This window comes from Strix uralensis, chromosome 4, assembly GCF_047716275.1.
Source record: "Strix uralensis isolate ZFMK-TIS-50842 chromosome 4, bStrUra1, whole genome shotgun sequence".
Classification (NCBI taxonomy): Eukaryota; Metazoa; Chordata; class Aves; order Strigiformes; family Strigidae; genus Strix; species Strix uralensis.
Window position 1 is genome coordinate 68,228,537 of NC_133975.1, and position 14,977 is coordinate 68,243,513.

General features: G+C 41.0%; 1 protein-coding gene across 1 annotated transcript in view; it reads right to left on the bottom strand.

The window, feature by feature from the left end:
* ARSJ (arylsulfatase family member J) overlaps positions 1-14,250 on the bottom strand; it is a 45,586-nt gene extending 31,336 nt beyond the window's left edge. Inside the window, exon 1 of the mRNA XM_074865155.1 lies at positions 13,618-14,250. Coding sequence (XP_074721256.1) covers positions 13,618-13,994 — 377 coding nt within the window. The 5' untranslated portion in view covers positions 13,995-14,250. The remainder of the gene's footprint in view (positions 1-13,617) is intronic.
* Positions 14,251-14,977: the final 727 nt, after the last annotated feature.

Below are 14,977 nucleotides of genomic sequence, written 5' to 3' on the forward strand. Positions count from 1 at the left end.
AACCAGTATTACTAGGGACATAATAATTTCCTGTGCTTTTCCCCTAGAAGGATGGGAGATTGCGGAAGGAACTGGCAACTGGGTCAGGTTAATAAATGTTTATTACATTTTAGAAACCTCCCCCGCTCCAAACCTGTAACAGCAACGTCAGAAGAAGGTTCACTTATGCAGATGTGCAAACTGAAGCTTGGACAAGTTATGCTGCCTGCCTGTGGCTATAAAGGCAATCCAAGAGAAGATTTAGACCAGGACAGATGTAGAATGCAGTACACTCTAGCTACACTTCTCCCCAGCCCCAGTAAATAAATCTGCCATTGTCCTCCTTGAAAGAACTTTATCCAGCAGATCTCTGCTGGATACGGCTCTTCATTTGTTATTTATTTCTCTAGCTGTCAGAAAGCATGCATGGTAAGGCTCAAAGAACTTTATTTAGCACATTTTACACACAGGGGGAGCAGTGATATACTTTAAGTATGTAACTAAGGTGTTGTGAGTCACCCCCTCAGAGATGTCCGTTTATCTCCACTGACTATATATATGCACAGCTATACAGGGTCCCAGCTTTGGTGCTTTCATTTGCATGTAAGTTAGATGCCAGGAGTAGGGTATGTGTAATGGCTTGATTACTCCCTGAGGGGTGAACTTGTACAAAAAAGCTGCTTTTCATGGTGCCAGCCATATTATTTTCAACTACCACTGGTTTTCTTACACAAAACTTTGCATTATGAATACCAAAATTACCGTTTAGCATGAATACCTGATTTTGAAAACATTCAAAATATTTGGGGTTTTTTTCATTCATATGTTCCATATAATACTTTAAATCAACGATTCTAACAGAGGGACTTATTCTTAATTTACAATTACTATCAAACTAACTCCATTCAGTGTTAATTAGAAAAAACACCTCTTCTCACACAAGCATCCCTACCATCATGCCTGTGCTACTCTCATCTTGTTTTCTAAAACACACATGCATCACAAGAGAAACACAAACCAGGAAACAGCTTTCTCCTAGTTAACTGGGAAGGAAGAGGGATTGTTCACCATTTTTTCTCTTGTGTGACAGGCACCTTCACCCTACAGGGAGGGCTTCCAAACACATGAACCTGGGCAAATGATCCCAAGGTCAGAAACTAAAATCTTTGGCATCTGACCCAATACTTACTTTTTTTTTTTTTTCTCCTGTATCTGCTTCTGACCCTAAATACATTTATTATAATAATATTATAATATCCTAGGGAGCAGAAATGCTCCCCAAGACCCCGCCCTAACCCAACTATGGCATGAAATAATTTCACACAGAAATGTGTTACTCTGATTTTTTTTCTTTTAAGATGTCTCAGACTGTGACTTGTTTATTAAGAAAAACAAAGCAAAATAGCCTACAAACTTAATTTTGCCTTACTTAAACTGACTCACCATGGTTAATGGTAGCAAAATATATGGTTTTGTTACTGATGTGAGCAGGTATGACTCAGTTACATAGAGGAAGCACATTGAACAATAGTGTCATCTTGACACGACAGTTTTTCAGATTCAAAAGCATTATAAGGACTTGCACAGAAAAGCTACATCTATACAAGCAAAACCCTTAAATCTGCTTACTAGTAAAGATCATGCCTAGTTAACAAATGCAGTGTAGGAGATAACAGCTAGAATTTAGACTATTAAACTAGTGCACTTCAAGGTCACATTTAGTAGCAGTAGGTGGAGTATCAAAAGGATGCTGAAGAAAGCCACTTGTCTTCTAGTAGCAACACAGGTAAGAGCCTTGAGGTTAGTATAGAAGACGTTAATACGCTACTTGAGCTACATTTCCCCAGCGGAATATAGCCAGGGTTTTGCACGGCAGAAATATAATGTACTATACAGAAAGCTCTGAGCTCAAAGCAAGTAGAAGCATTTCTACTGAAAACGCCTATGAAAATATTTGAATCCTCCAAATGGATGCTAAAAAGCCTACTGCTACTGGGCTGCTGCAGTCTGCAATCAACTCAACCCTGGCAAGATTCATTCTGCAAAGCCTCATCACAACCAGATAAAGCAATCCCAAAATTTCAAATTGATACAAGGAACATGAAAACAAAAGCTGGTAACAATGGAAACCCAATATATAAACCATGTAATTGTCTCGGGTGTCAAAAACATACAAAACTTTGAAATCAGAGAACCTTAAAAACTCTGAGAGATGCTATGTGCAGTTTCATCATAGGAAGCACATTAATGTCAAAGTTTATAAAACAAAATCTGTGACAGAGTAAAGACTCAACAGGGTTGTAACAGTGGCAAACAGTATTACCTAAGCTCTTCATCTTTACATATGATCACATCACTTACAGCACATATACCTAGCATTACCAAGATGGTCAAATATTCTCCAGTTCGTCACAGGGGCTCATTCTTTTTAATCTTAAATGAAGCCTTAAAGGTTTTGAGATGCAAAAAGGCCAAAATTGTATAGTTACAAAATTAAGAACCAAGGAAATGTTCTCTCTGCGTTGTATACAGGATCGAATTCTCATCTTCCTATTAAAATGAATCCATATTGTAACAGCAGCAACAACGAAGTTAAGAAGAAAGAATCCAGAAATTAATCTCACAAACCATATAACCGCTTCTGTGAAGTACATACCTGACACATGTAGGTCCTCTATCTTTGGGAATGCATATACTTCCTGCATAGATCTGGTAAAAGTACAGGTGACTGTTCAGAATTTGAGGTACAACACTAAATTTAGTGGTGTTATACTCTTACCAGTATGCTGTGTTCTTAAAGAAACAAGACTTTAATAGGGCTGTAATAACAATGACTCAGAAGAGCGAGTGTTCAGACTGGTTAAGAGGGCCATAAACCAAACAGGCAAACACTCCAAATACTTCATTTTTTGCCTAGAGTACTTCTACGGGGGGAGAAACCACACAGAAGTAAGTCGTTCCTTCTTCCTCCCCTCCCCCAGGAATTTTATTGTGACAAATTAGAACCATAAAACAATTTAAGTTGGAAGCAACTTGTGGAGGTTGTTAGGTCCAACTCCATTCAAAATCAGGGCTAATTCCAAGCTAAACCAGGTTGCTCAGGGCGCTCTCCAGTTGATTTTAAATTTCTCCAAGAATAGAAAAGGTACAACCTCTCTGAGAGGCCTGATCTAGCCTTGATTCGACCATTGCCTTTCCTCCTTTCCCTGGGCACCTCTGAAAGGACCAGCTTCTGTCTCCTCTGTTCCTCTCAGGAGGTAGTTGAAGACAGGGATGAGACTCCCCTCAGCCTTGCCTTTTGCACAGTAACAAAACCAGCTCTCAAAGCCTTGCCTTGTGTACCTGGTGGTGAGAAAACTGAAGAAAAACATCCTACAGGAGAGTTAATTCTAGAAGCAGACTGCAAATCAGAATGAATCTGAAATGATGGTAGCAAAGCAAGTATAAAAGTCAAAAAATTCTAAGAGAAATCAGAAAACATATTAGAATAGTTTTAAGTCTCTTGAGAACAGGACCATGGAACAATTAAGGAACTGCCATTATGTCGTGGTCATTAAGGAATTCACTAAACTAATTTCATCGGTTGTCGCTTAAAAAGGAAGAAAAAACACCCTATTTTTAAGAGATGAATGGAAATATGAAACAGTTCATGAAAGAGTTTTCTTAATTTCACTAAAATTGATGACCTGGTAAAGCTAGGGAATTCTCTAACAACAGTCTAGACTGCAATTTCTTGAATACTTTGCAATATTTTCTTATTTCCGGGAGGAAACAAACAATAAAAGGGAGTTTATAAAGTCAGTGTGTCCCTGTTGTGTAATATAAGTTGGCAGAAGGCCTAGTTAGACAACCTCCAGAGGTCCCCTCAAAGCCAGTTTTCTATGATTCTATGAACTATAACACATAACAACTATAAGTATATAAAATGTGATGGTGAATATTGTTTTGACAAAGTTTATTAAATTCAGAGAGGCACAATTTGTGAGGTATATCTACTAGAGTATAAAGATCCTACACTGCTTTCCCCTACCCCGAGACTTATTTTCTCCACTCCCTCCAGCTCCATAATGGTACAACATTTTCTATCAGGGAAGAAACTCTTTAAAATGTATAACTGAAGAGAAAGATTGACTGAATCTGAAAATGGACACAAGAGATTTATCTCGAAAACAGCTAATATTCTGAGAAATAGATGTATTTGAATTAAAATGTACACTAAAAAGCTGAATTAATATTTCAAAAATATTTTTTTCAAAAAGCAAAAGTCAAAGCAAAATAAAAGGCAGAACAGATTAAAATATCATCAAGAAATAAGGACACTGTTTTGCTTTCAGTACTAAATATCAGGTATTTTTAATTATTAGAAGAAATATGTTTGATTCTTTTGAATATCTGAACATTCAACAACGGAAAATTTCCATTTTCCGCTGTCCATCACGGAAACTGCCTGTATGTACGCCATCACTCTGTGCCATAAAACAACACTTAATAGCATTAAGAAATCATATTTTGAAATACCTTTACCACATGGATCTCTAAGCATAAAAGGACAATCAGACCATGTAATGCATACAACAGAAGTTGGACACTGATAACCTAGCAAGATGCATCACAAAGTCTTCTTTCACTTAGTGTCATAAGCAAACTGAACAGGAAGAGGGAGTTTAGGCCTGGTTCTACATTTCTGCTGAGGATTGTGACTTTAGGCAAGGTTAAGATTTGTGGGACCTTTTTTTGTACTGTTTATAATATCATTTAAAGCTTCAAAATACTTGAACAAACTCTTCCATACTTATATTTATGAATCTTAATAACCAAATACATTTCTACGACTTATTATATGCCTTTTAAGAGAGGCATTGGATTGCTTTTTCCTCCAACACATGGAATGGAAATGCACACTTAGTGCCTGGGATGTAAATCGTGATTAGCTCCGTGCTCTTTCTCACCTTCCTCCCTCTGCTGAGCACGAGCACCCCCCAGGTCATTCCCTAGTACCACTAGTTCAGCAGCCTTCCCCCTCCTTTCGCACTCCTGCCCACATGCAAAATACAGCTCATCTGTGGATCATGACCAACCACCTACAAATGCTACACGCCATGACAGTGAGAAAGCTGTAATGGCACAAATGTCTTTATTAATCAGGTGTTTAAGTGTAAGAAAAATAAGGTATAGTCTTGGTTCCTACACATTGATTTTCTGCCCCTAGGTTGAAAATAAAGGCTCTGGGGCCGCAGAATACCTAGGATATTAATAATGTCTACTTTAATGCTTATTATATAATACAGTCTCTTCATATATGCTTTTGGGAAGATTATTTCATATTTGAAGCATATTAAAAAGTATTTAATTATCCCAGATTTGTTTTCTAACATTCCCCCCCCAACCTAGAGCTTGATAATAAGGTGACAACAGCCTGAATAAATAAGTAGGTGATAGCTGACACTGTTAATTAATATATTACAATTGTAGTTGAATGAGCACCATGAAACATGTTTAACTTCTTTCTTATTATGAGCCAGCAGGTACAACAAAGTTCCCTATTTAAAATTTTTCAATTTCATCACAGACCACAAAAAGTCAAAAGCTATTTTAGTCAAACCTCAGTAGTTAAAGCATCTTTTATATTAATATTTTAAATTTGTTACCCATTAGTGTTATCTTGATTTCTTTCTGAACTCTTCACATTGCATTTCAGGCAATCAGTTTACATTTACAAAGACAAGCTGAGGTCACCAGCCAGACCTACTGGCTTTTAAGTAAAAAAATCTAATAAATTGTGCAGCTGTTATAAAAAGACTACTGATACAAGGAAAGCAAACACATCCTACACTGGATCACTCACATAGGCGCAATCTTCATTTACCTTGTACTACTGATATTAATCTAATGAATTAAGGCTGGTGCAATTACCTCATTCATTCTTAAGCATACATTCTAAAACTAAGCCAACTCACCTCAGGATAGAAAAATCTGACTATGAATCAGTACAAAACAAGGCAAAAAAGGGGAAATAGGAATTCTCAAAGATTTACAGCTAGGAATTAACAACAAAGTGCTAGCTCCTCACACTGCAAGAAACTGCATTAGTCTGGAGGAGAACGTGGAAAAAGCAGTGTGAAGTATCATGCACTGAAGAGGCAATTGCTCACGTGTCAAACGCTATCCATTACTAAACATTAACATTTTAGATTTTTAATGGAAATTACCTGATTCCACAACAAATTATAAACTTTTCATAGAAACATCAATTTACACCAATTACAACATTAAAAAAAAAAAATCTAACTGCCCCAAATTGTAAATAGACTATTGTATTAGTTTGTCAAAAAACAAAAATCAAAAGATAACCGTAAGTTCCATAAATCTAATGGCTCAGTTTTCATCCACTCATCTTTCTTGACATGTAGTAATACAAAATAAATGCTGATACTTTTCCTATATCATATTTTATTACGATTTGTATTTGCCTGTGCACATATTAATGAAATATTACTCTAAGGATATTAAATATTATAGTAAGAATATCCTCAATTCTATGAAGACACACATCATGGGAACAAAAAAAATAGAGGCACATTTTAGATGAATTCAAGAATGATCAAGCATTTTAAGTTTAAAGATCTCCATTACCTTAAACCAATATTGTATTAATGTGGGCAGAGGCCCTGATTCAACAAAACAAATAAAAAAATAATTTAAAACCAAAAGCACAGAAAAGCTCAAAACCAGAACAAAGATACACACAATTATGAAAACAAACCCCTGGGTCTGGTATTATCACCAACATAAGTGTTACAAAGACCAAAATCTTTCCCTTCTTCTGACCTTTAGCTCATAAATCTGGCAAATCTTTCTATGAAATGTATTTTAATGAAAATAGGAATTTAATTTGTCCAAATTTTAAGTCCCATCTAACTTGATTGTCTCAGAGATATTATTTGGGTATTATGATGAAGTCTAAATCCTTTGACATGAAAGTAAACACCATCTTTATAGTACACAGTTTTATTTCCAGACATCCATCTCAGTTTCCCATCTTGATTCGCTTGAAGGGGCTCATGAAGGAAGAGTAACACTGAAAAGTGAGAGTTATTATAACAAGAGTCCACTACTACCACTCATTCAAGTTATTGTTGTAGGCAGCAATATGCATCATCAATTACAAAGCAAGCATATCAGGAAAAATGCTGAATGAGCAAAGTTCCTTATTTTAAGCCTGACTTTTCCATGGAATATAATTTCTCTCTTCCAGTTTAAAAAAAACGCACAAAACCACCACAGGCTAAAACTCTGTAACTCAAACACCTCAGAGTACTGATAATTTACCACCATAGATTTTGTAAATTAATTTCCACCTTTGTTTCTTTAACTTACTGCACTTTTTAAATTGGACAATGAAAAAAAAAAGTTAATCTATTTCCACGATCTAGTTAGTTATATATGTCAGATAACACTATGTTTGTCTTATAAGCGGTGGACCTAAACTATCAAAAAATATTCTTAAATGTTACCAGAAAGTATTGCAAGAAAAAGAAATCACAACCTGTACTACACTTTGCTACTTCCTCCATGTTATTTTTTTTTAATCTTTATTGTTTGCATGAGTTTCCTTTCCAATTCTTTCCTCCAAATATTTCTTTGTACAGTGCAGTAGTAATTACGGTGATATGAACAGACTTCTTATTGCTTAGGACGATGGAGCAGTTCAGTACCTGGATCTAATTTTCTTCAGAATGAAAAGAGGACAGCACAGAGGCAGAACAAAACAAGAAAAGGAAGTCCTTACATTTAATTATTTATTCATTCTCTGGATATATGTGTATGTATCTCTTTGCATATATGTCTACATGGACAATGTCATTTTAAGTGAAAGACATAACAAGAACATGGAAAAAGATACCTCAATATCTTTGGCAGCAGTCCCACAAGTTCTCCTGAAAGAAGTCAGCAGAAATAAATAATTACATACCGCAAGAGTTATGAAGGCCTAGGGGGAGAAGATTTTCAGAGAAAATGAGGATATGGAAAACAGGAATTTCTAGGAGAAAACTGAAATGAAACTTTCACACAGACTGTTTTCTCTCAGAATGAACACTGAAATCATATCTAGCATTTAAAAATATTTTATGAACACTCTCCTTCAGAATGCCTTCTGTAGTTAATATGTACTTCAAATGAGCCACAGATGAATATGAGTTGGAAGAGAAGCTATCCAGTTCAACCCTTTTCCCCAAGACAGATTCAACTACATTATGTCATTCCTGACATATTTGTCTTGTCTGTTCTTAATGACTGCCAATGAAGAAACTCAGCAATTTCCCAAAGCCAGCTATTCCAGTGTTTCACAATCTTTAGCATTTGAAAGTTTTCCCTATTATCTAACCTGAAGCTTCTTCTCTACTCAAGAAAGCCCCTCATTTCTTGTACCATCCATCACGACACTGAAAACACGTTATGCCCTTTCTCTTTGCATAGCTCTTAAAATACTGAAGACTTATCACGTCCCTTCTCATTTTTCTCTTCCTTAGACTAAACAAAGTCTATGAAAAACTCGTATTCTTATTTCTGCTGATCTCTTCCCCACAGTTATCTTTCTGAGGTATCTGATCACCCTTATCTGGACACTATCCAATTATGCATACTGCTCTTGGAGACCGCTGATGCCCAAGTTTGGGCACAAGCGCTCCAGCTATAGAGCAGAAGGGCTGCTTCACATATCTACTAGGCTCCCCTGTTTATACAAACTGGTATGACATTTGCTTTGTTTGTAACAGCATGACATTGTTGACTTTATATTCAGTGCATGATTCACTATAATTCCAGCTACTTTTCTAAAGAAATGCTGTCTAAGCAGTTGTTCACCATCCTCTGCTTGTAAAGTTATTCCTGTTTCAGCACAGTATCTTCTATTTATCACTGCTGACTTTAATGCTGCTTTTTTTCAGATTATTTCTCTAATTTGTCAGGATGATTTTCAATATCACTACAGCCCCTTAATGCTGGCAGTCCCTCTTATCCTAGTGGCATATTTAAACAGAACATTTTATTTCATCATCCAAGTTCTTAATGGAAACACTGATCAGAATTAAACTCAGGACTGATGATGCCAAGTCTCTTTACTTCAGAGCAGATAAAGTATCAGACCATCTCCTGCTACTTCAGACTGATATTCTGCAGTCTTTCATATTTTGTTAACTACAAAATAGGAAATATATACAATAGAGTGTTACCTATACTTCCCAGGATTCCCATCAAGTCTCTGAGATCCTTCAGTTCAACTCAGAGAACAGAAAATACTGTCGCAGTCACACACTATTATACTGGATCCTTCTCAGAGCAACCAAACTGCTGAAACTGAAGTTTGGACCATTATGCACCCAGGAGGCACGGAAAGAGAAGCCTACATAGTGCCAAAAAAAAAAAAAAAAGGCATATTATGTCTAGATTCTTTCTTTTCTTGTCAGTCTTATTTCTCAAAATCCTTTGCTAAATTAAGTATTGTTCCAGCAAATACAACTACACTGCATAATACCCTCTATAGAACTGGGTCAGCTACCTCAACAGATGTTCATCTAAGCTTATAGTCTTTTTGTCTCACCAGCTCAAAGGAATACTCCTCCTGTTGGTCAGCATCTTTCAAAATTTATTAAAAAACTCTGGAAAACTGTCCACACACTGACTATGCTTCAATAATTCTTCATTTAAAAAAGAGACGATGCTTCATGATAATGTAACTTAACAAATTATCTAAATAAGCAATACCACATGTGACCATAACAAATCAATCATATGCCCTCCACCTCATCTCAATCCACTCTCATATGTGCACATGCTGAAAACTTCATACACAAATAATCTTAGATTTTCTTAGTACATTATGTGACCTGTATTGTTCCATAAATTAAGACCTTCTTAAACCATACTACCAAACTGGTCTAAAAGATTATTCATGCAATGAAAAATCATCAGGGCTATTAAGCACACAGGCACAACAGCTAACTCAACAGTGCTTGGCCAGCCAGCTGGTGGGCACAGGCTGAGTATCCTAGTGTGTTCTTAACTCCTTTTCCTAGGGGGGTGGAACTTGAAGACTTGAAGTCTAAGCCACTATTTTTTATGTTATTCTATGTAAATTACAGTAACATCAACAACAGAAATGTGTTTATTTTTCATTTCTTTCATGGATGAGTTAAAAAGTAATCTTTTAGCTTAGCTGTGTAATGACATGTACCATGTCTCAGTATCTTAAGGATACTCCAGCACGGCTGACGTATGCACACATGCAAATCTCTTCTCACCTAACTCAATGCCTGTGTAAGATAGGTTTTGACTCAGCACTAGCCTGAAGCTAGGTATCCTGAACTATTCTGCTTAAATTATTTAGTTTATCGAGGCATGCCTATTACTTTCAAGGAGAAAACAACAAAAAAAATACTGTATCATGCAATACAATTGGTCTGGAGGACTTATGCTCACTCACATCCTTTGGGAGGAAAAAGAAGAAACCAAAAGCCAAACATGCCTACAATCTTTCTACAATTTATCAGCAGGCCAATAACTTCGTGAGTATATCCAGGCCACTGTCCTGCTCAAACCAGCACAAAGCAACACTAGGGATGAGTCTCCAAAAACCACTGATTATCACATTTTCAATCCAGCTGTCAGAGCTGAGGCAGGAACTGCAGTGGTCCCAGGAGCAGCACAAGCCAGAGCAAACTCTCTCGCCCAGGTCACCGCTATGATTGCGGTCACACAGCTGCAGAGCAGGGGCTGAACTGCTTCCCAAGAGCCGCCTCCCCTACCTCCCCGCTTTGGCCCCAGAGCAGCCGGCTGGGAGAGCACATCACATGTGGCACTCAGCCCACTGGCTCACACTTTTCTTCTCTGTTCCCAAGATTCAGCTCAGCTGCAACCCCCTCCCCACACCCATAAATAAAGCCCAAAATAAAAAAAGCTGTGGAAGCCAGCCTTACTATTAGCCTAAAAGCACAGCTTTTGATGGAGTGAATGGGGAAAGAGGTAATACTGGTGGAATGCAAAAAATGAAAGTAGGCCAAAGCCTCAAGCACAGGTCATGAGAAAGCGAACAGAGGGAAGTAGAAGTGGTCAGAAAGATGGGCTCACCAGCTGTTATGGTGTGGCATGGCACAAAGGCAAAACGAGAGCTACTTCTACCTCTTCCAACATGTCACTTCCAACCTCCTTCCCCATGCTCATTCACTAGCATAGGACAGCTACCAAAAGAAGGGTCTCTTTACTAGCACAAGCCTTAGAGGGACTGTCTGGAGACCTACGAAGAATTTGGAGCATTCGAAGTCTCTTTGCCTGAAGTCTAATTTCTACTTGGCAAGGTGAGTCAGTGCTCCCTAATGAGTCTAGTTTACACAAGACCCTCTGTTTTTCATAGATCAGTCAGGTAATGTTTGGAATGTGTCAAGCATGGTATGTGTACTGGGAGGCATGGAGCATCCAGGTGATCCTGCAGTGGACAAGTAGGCTTTTAGCCTTGAACTAGCACATTTTGGAATTCAAGAAATAACAGTACTTCTCCTGGATTAGAAGTTTCTGAGTCCTGGCATTTTAATTAAGGTGCTTCTACTAAAAAAGCATTAAAAGTAGTTATCACTAGCATTTATCTTCAGCCAGAACGGATAATACTATCTTCTGAATGTGCCTTGTTAATACTCTGCCCAAGCCTATTAACCCCTCACCATTCCCTCCCTTATTTCTCAGTCATGAGGCAGTTCTTTCTCTCTGCTGTTCCTGTTTCCCAAAGTAGAACAACATGAAAAAAATTGTTCTAAGGGTTTTAAACCAGCAGACTAAGAAAATAAAAATGAAGTATAAGCAAATTTCTTTTTTCCTATAAAAGGTTCCAAAACCGAAGTAGGCAGATTTGCAGAACCATTTCCGCCTGACGAGCCGATGAAAAGAGCAGGGTTCCACAGAACATGCCCACTTTTTACTATTAGTATATATTTACACACGAGCTGCTTCATATTTAACAAAGGATTAAAATAGTTAAACTAAGTTACTGCTATTCCTTACTTTACTTTTATTCTTTTTTTGTGTTTAGACAACCTCTGCAGTCTCTAAGAGCTAAAGCAGCACCCTGGTTCCCCTGGAACCCTGTTGTCCCATTGCTCCAGTCGCTGTGTGAGTCATTACTGTTCAGCATGACATTCCCTTTGTAAAGCACTGGTTCCCAAACCACCGTCCTCAGAAAGCTGGCTGGCTACACGCTGCTGGCGCAGGTCCTTGCTTCCAACTGCTGCATGGCTTTAAAGACAACCAAGACACATTAAACATTATCCTGATACACATTTCCCTTGTAAGCTGCTACTTTAGTTGCTGCAGGGCAACTACGTTCTTGTGAATGAGTAAGTGTCTCAAAATAACTTCTAAGACACAGTCCACATGAAGAAAAAAAAAAAAAACCAACAACTCAAAAACTTGTGTGGGGAAGTCTTGCTCTAGATAACATGTCAGCTCTCCATGCAAATCGTCCTGGTCCAGCAAGTCTGGGAACTAACTAGACTGAGACCAGGAATTATCTCCAGCTCTACCATATGGAGATGCAAGACACCAGGCCAGTTGTTTGTTTTATTTAAACATGTGTTTCTTTTACCAGCAATATTAACATTGCCTTGTTCCTGTTTATACTTAAGGAAAGGAGAAAATAAACTAACTTTTTTCCTCTCATTCTGTTTTGCTCTTTTAAGAGTTCCCTGTTCCTGTCAATGTGAGTTAAGTTAAACAAAAACAAGGCAGTTTTGTTCCAGAGTAAATGTGTCCACACTTGGAGTTATTTAGGCATCATTCCTACAGTTCAAATGCATGCCCCCCCCCCCCCCCCCCTTAATCCTTATTAACCTTCACATCTAAGAAGGCCCTTAGGTGGGTACTTGTTTATTTACTTACTAGACCACAATAAAAGACAATTTACCAGAGACGGGAAAACACACAATACCAACCCACTGCTTTTACCATTTTGGTGAGGCACCTATTCTAGTGGCTTAAGAGAAAAGTTTCTAATTGTTTGCAAAGCAGCGGCCACATCATGACAAGAGCGATGCTGCAGCTCAGAGGATCCTGAAAGACAGTCTGGATTCCCTGTGCTCATCCACATGTGACATGCTGGGGAATCATCTCATAAATTCAATAGAACCCTCAGAGAGAACTTGCATTAAGTCAAGGCTCAGTGAGCCTTGTGCCGCCTGCAATGAATGTACTGGGGAAAACGTAGCACTTTCAGTTCCCTAACACGGACTCCTCCTGTAAGTCACTCTGAAATCGCACAGAAAATCTAAGTTGATTGCTTCCCAGGAATAGCAACATTACTTGACAACTAGCACGTATGTTAGTAATGCAGTAAATGTAAATGTTCTATAGCACTCAGCAGGGGTAGCTCACAGTGCTGAATTCTTACTGGCTCACAGAACGCGAGTTTTTATTTCGCTATTTCAAACAGATTAGAAAGTCTATTTTGTTCAAGGTTTTTAAGTGGATCAGAAAGGCACCTCTCCGCCTACAGGATAAAAGAGAGGTGTACCTAGTCTGGTTCGACCCGTGCTCTTTTCAACAGGGACTGTGTTTAAGCTGGTGAGGTGAATGATGAAGTAGTAGTAAACTTACTTTCCAGTGATAAATTGGCTTCTGGATGGTGTGCACATAGGCTGAACATAATAGTTCTCCAGTTTAACCCCTTCAGCAGCTAGCTTGTCCAGAGTGGGCGTCCTGATCTCCGATCCGTGGTACCCTACGTCTCTGAATCCCTGATCGTCAGCCAGGATGAAGATGATGTGAGGCTGCGAGCTGGGGGCGCCGGCCCCCAGCTCCTCTCCCAGCCCGGTCCTCGTTGCCTCCGCGTCTCCGGGCCCGAGTCCGAGGCTGTCCCAGGCCAGGTAGCCGTAAGTGAGGAGGCTGAGCACCGAGAGCCCGGCCAGCACCCCCACCGCCACCATTTTCCCCTTGCAGAGGCGGTGAGGCCAGCTACACCCACCGCGGGCCATTCACCACGGCTGGAGCAAGAGCGAGACAGAAGAGAAAAATAGTAATAAAAAGAAAACAACAGCAACAAAAAAACCCTCAACAAACCGAAACCGCCTCTGAGGCGGAGGCAGGGACCGTCAGGGCTCCCGCCGGGCGGGGGAGCGGAGAGGAGCCCCGCTCATCGCAGCCACCGCCAACTTCAACAACTTCAGCCGCGGCTGCGGGAGAGGCGGCGGAGGCCGCCCTGCCCGGCGCTGGGGCTGGAGCCGGGGCCGGTGCCGGGGCCGGTGCCGGTGCCGGCCGGGTGGGCAGGGCCCCGCCGGGGCTCACAGCATCCTCGGCCCGCCTCCGGCCCCGCGCCGGGGCGCCGCTGCCTGCCCGTCCCGGGGCCGGTGCCCATGGCGGGGCGAGTCAGGGCGCCCCGGCGCAGCGCCGGCGGGACGGGGCGGGCCGGGCCGGGCCGGGCCACCTCCCCTCCGCGCCCCTCCGCGCCCCTCCGCGCACACCGGCCCGCGCGGCGCCCTCCGCCCGCCCCCTCCGGCACTGCCGGGCCGCTCCCTCCCCTCCCCGCCCCTCCTCTCCCCTCCCCGCCGCCTCCCGGGCGGCCCCGCTGGCGGGCAGGGGGACCCCGGCCCCGGGAGGCCGCCGGAGCCCTGCTTCCCCCTGCCCGCCCCCTCGGCAAAGCCATCATCCTGCCAGCCCCCTCGGCAACTTCTTTCCTCCCTCCTTCCCTCTCTCCCTCCCCGGCCGGCCTCTCCTCTTTTCTCCCCTCTCTCCGCACCTCCTCCTCCTCCTCCTCCTCCTCGCCCGCCCCCAGCCCCGCCAGCCGCTCGCCCCCCGCCCGGGCAGCTGCACCCGCATCCTCCCCACTGCTCCCCGCCGCATTTTGGAGGCGAGATCTCCCTGGCATCTCCCCTCGTGCAAAGGGCAGCCCTTTCCCCCGGCGAGTCCCACGTCTCCTTCCCAAAGCTAGGGGGGCGTTTTGCGCCCCCACCCCCCCCCC